This window comes from Sus scrofa, chromosome 3 (assembly GCF_000003025.6).
Source record: "Sus scrofa isolate TJ Tabasco breed Duroc chromosome 3, Sscrofa11.1, whole genome shotgun sequence".
NCBI lineage: Eukaryota > Metazoa > Chordata > Mammalia > Artiodactyla > Suidae > Sus > Sus scrofa.
Genome location: NC_010445.4, coordinates 45,760,195 through 45,763,281, shown reverse-complemented (window position 1 = coordinate 45,763,281; position 3,087 = coordinate 45,760,195). Strand labels below are relative to the sequence as shown.

Here is a 3,087-nt window from a genome sequence, read left to right as displayed (position 1 = left end):
ACTGAAATCCTGGTTCTGTCTGCCACTCCCCACTTCCAGTATGGGGTAGGAATTCACACCCCAGGCACAGAACAAAAGTCGACAGGAAGACAGACGGTGGTAAACACAGAAAAAAGGGATCTTTATATCATCGAATCATCACATTTTTTGGTTCTCTAGAGCGTTCCCCCCACAGAGCTCAAAGCTTTCTGCCAAGGCTTTCATCTCCCTGCAGCAAGTAGGCGGCAAGCTATTGTCGGCTCGGTTTTTGCAGGGGGGGGGAATATGCTAGTGATCAAGGCTCTCCCGTCGAGGCAGAGCCCGGGGCCTCCAGACTGGCACACAGAGGTGTCCACACACCCACCCACCTCCCAGAGGGGCACTGGGTGAGGAGAATGATATGTGGTTCTGACTTTTAAAGGAGTTATAAATCCAAAAGCAGGGGAAAGGCGAAGAAGGGCTCAGAGGCAGTGCCAGCCCACGAACCCCTAGCCGGTGCTTGATGGGGACCAGAGGACCCAACATGGATGCCAGCCGTCATTGTCTGCCTTTTCCTCAGCAGCAGGCCCTTCTGGGAAAAGTGGAAGGCTGGCTTTTTGCTCCTTTCCAGGGAAAGATGAGAAAGGAACAAAACACCACAAGCATGACTGACCAGAAAAACAGAGGGCTTTGGCTTGCAGGAGTCTGGGATGCTGGGAGGGAGCCTGACCTCGGCCACATTCAGGAAAGTCCAAACCTTATTCATGTGCCTGTGCTCAGGCAGGGGGTGGAGAATTTAGCCTCCCACAGCCAAGCCAGCAAGAGGGGGGGCTTCAAATAGATGCCTGTGAGCAGACCCCTATCCCTGCCCCTCCCAGGGGGCTCCAGGATGAAGTCTGTAGGACCAGGGAAGGGACCAGAAAGCCCCAGGGAGGTGGCCACGTAAAACAGGGCGAGAAGCTGGGCAGCCTTGGCACCACCTGACACCAACACCACATGGACAGTGGGCAGGCGGGCTCACCAGGCTGTCTGGGTCCACTGGCGGCACAGGATCCTTCGGAAGGCACGACGAAAGTCCTGGTTGAAGATGGTGTAGATGACAGGGTTCAGCGAGCTGTTGCAGTAGCCGATCCAGAAGAAGAACTGGAATAGGCCATGGGGCACCTTGCAGTGCTGAGGGCAGATGGCACCCAGGCTATAGCTGAAGAAGAAGGGGAACCAGCAGAGCACAAACACGCCAATGACCACAGCCAGCACGAACGTGAACCGCTTCTCCCGGGTCAGCTGCGCCCGCCGACGCCACCACTGCCCACTCGAAGTGCCCATGCCCCTGCCCAGGAGCACCTGGCCCCGTAGGGTTGCCAGCACCCGGGAACCCTGTGGCTGCTGCAGGGGTGGACTGCAAGCCGAGGCAGGAGAGGCTGGCAAAGTCTGAGGCTCACACTCCTCCTCCTCCTCCTCTTCAGCCTCCTCCTCTGGTGATGTTCCACAAACACCTTCCTTCTGACCCTGGCCCGAGCTGGGAAGGGCAGGCCAGCTGGGTGGCAAAGCGGGGGTCCCAGTGTCTTCAGAGGTCTCCCCTTCATCCTTCTCCCCAGTGTGCTGAGAGCACCCATTGGTCTCTCCAGCAGTGGCCAGTTGAGAGACCAAGGTTGGCAACTTGGCTGAGGCTGAAACTTCCCCAGGGACTGGGCGGGGCTGCTTAGACTCCCCCTTCCCAGGGCCCCCCTTAGCCCTAGGGCCTCTGCGGTGGCTGCGCTTAGCGATCAAGTAGATGCGCAGGTAAACAAGGATCATGATAAGGCAGGGTGCAAAGAAAGAGCCAATGCTGGAGGCCAGGATGTACCAGGCCTCTTGATTGAGCTTGCATTGAGGGCGCCCCCGGGGCTGGGGACCCGGGTCGCCCTTGTAGATAAGAGGCGGCAGCGAGATGACAGCTGCGATGAGCCACACGGTGAGGATGATGCACTTGATGCGCCGCGGGGTGCGCTTGGAGTTGTACTCCAACGCGCGGCTCACTGCCCAGTAGCGGTCCAGGCTGATGGCACACAGGTGCACGATGGAGGAGGTGCAGAAAAGCACGTCCAGCGCCAGGTACACTTCACACCAGGTGCGTCGAAAGTACCAGTAGCCCAGCAGCTCATTGGCCAGCGAAAAAGGGATGATGAGTGTGGCCACCAGGATGTCGGCTGCGGCCAGCGACACTAGGAACAGGTTTTGCGGCGCGCGCAGCGAGCGGCTTGTCAGCACAGCCAAGATGACCAGGGAGTTGCCGAAGATAGTGAACAGGATGAGGAAGGTGATGACCGCAGCGATGGCCGCAGTGGCCTGCACGGAGTAGGGCTCCTGGTGGTCCATGGCCGGGCCGGACGGGCCAGAGGGGGCGCTGCTCGCCCAGCGCGTGCACAGCCAGCGACGGCACTGTTCCACTCAGGTCGGCTAGACGAGGGGGTTGTCGCCCTGGCTGCCCTGAAGGTGCTGGAGCCCCATGGCCCAGCCGAAAGGGGCTGGGAGGTCGGGGGACGCCCAGGGCCGGCCACCGCCCTCCTACCTCCTCTTGTACCTGCGCCCGGCGTCCCTGCCGTCTGCCCCGAAGTTTACCAAGTTGTCCCGCTGCCGTGCCCGCCCCGCCTATAACCGGGGAAAGTTGCGCCCTGCCGCTGGGATGCTGTTGGACGCACGCTGGGGCGCGGGGCCCAGCCGCCTGGGCAGGGGCACGCCGCCGGTTCTCGGAGGAAGCGGCCCGCTCTGCTCGGCTGGCTGTAGCCCGGAGCCGCGCCGGCAGGCAGCCCGCCGTGGCAGGAGAGTGGGGAGGAGAGCGAGCGCGGCTGGAAGAGGGAGGAGACTGGAGGCGGGAGCAGGAGGAGGGAAGGGAGGCGGGGCGGGTGGTCGGACCCAGGGTGGTTGGAAGGTGTGCCTCGCTGGGGGAAGGGGGAGGACCGGCGGGCCGCAGCCTCTCCGGGTACCCAGCCTCCGCTCTGGCACCCCTGCCCCCCCTTCCTCCAGCCCTCCGCGTTGCAGCAGGTCGGAGGGGCCCAGCGTCCGGATCTATGGGACCCGGGGAAGGATGCTGGCAGAAGTGGAAGGGTCGGTGCACGCAGGGAGCTGGGACGCAGCGGCACAGAGGCG

General features: G+C 62.3%; 1 protein-coding gene across 1 annotated transcript; it reads right to left on the bottom strand.

The window, feature by feature from the left end:
* ADRA2B (adrenoceptor alpha 2B) lies at window positions 976–2,316 on the bottom strand. Its single transcript, NM_001037148.1, has one exon. The coding sequence runs from the start codon at window positions 2,314–2,316 to the stop codon at window positions 976–978; it is 1,341 nt and encodes a 446-aa protein (NP_001032225.1).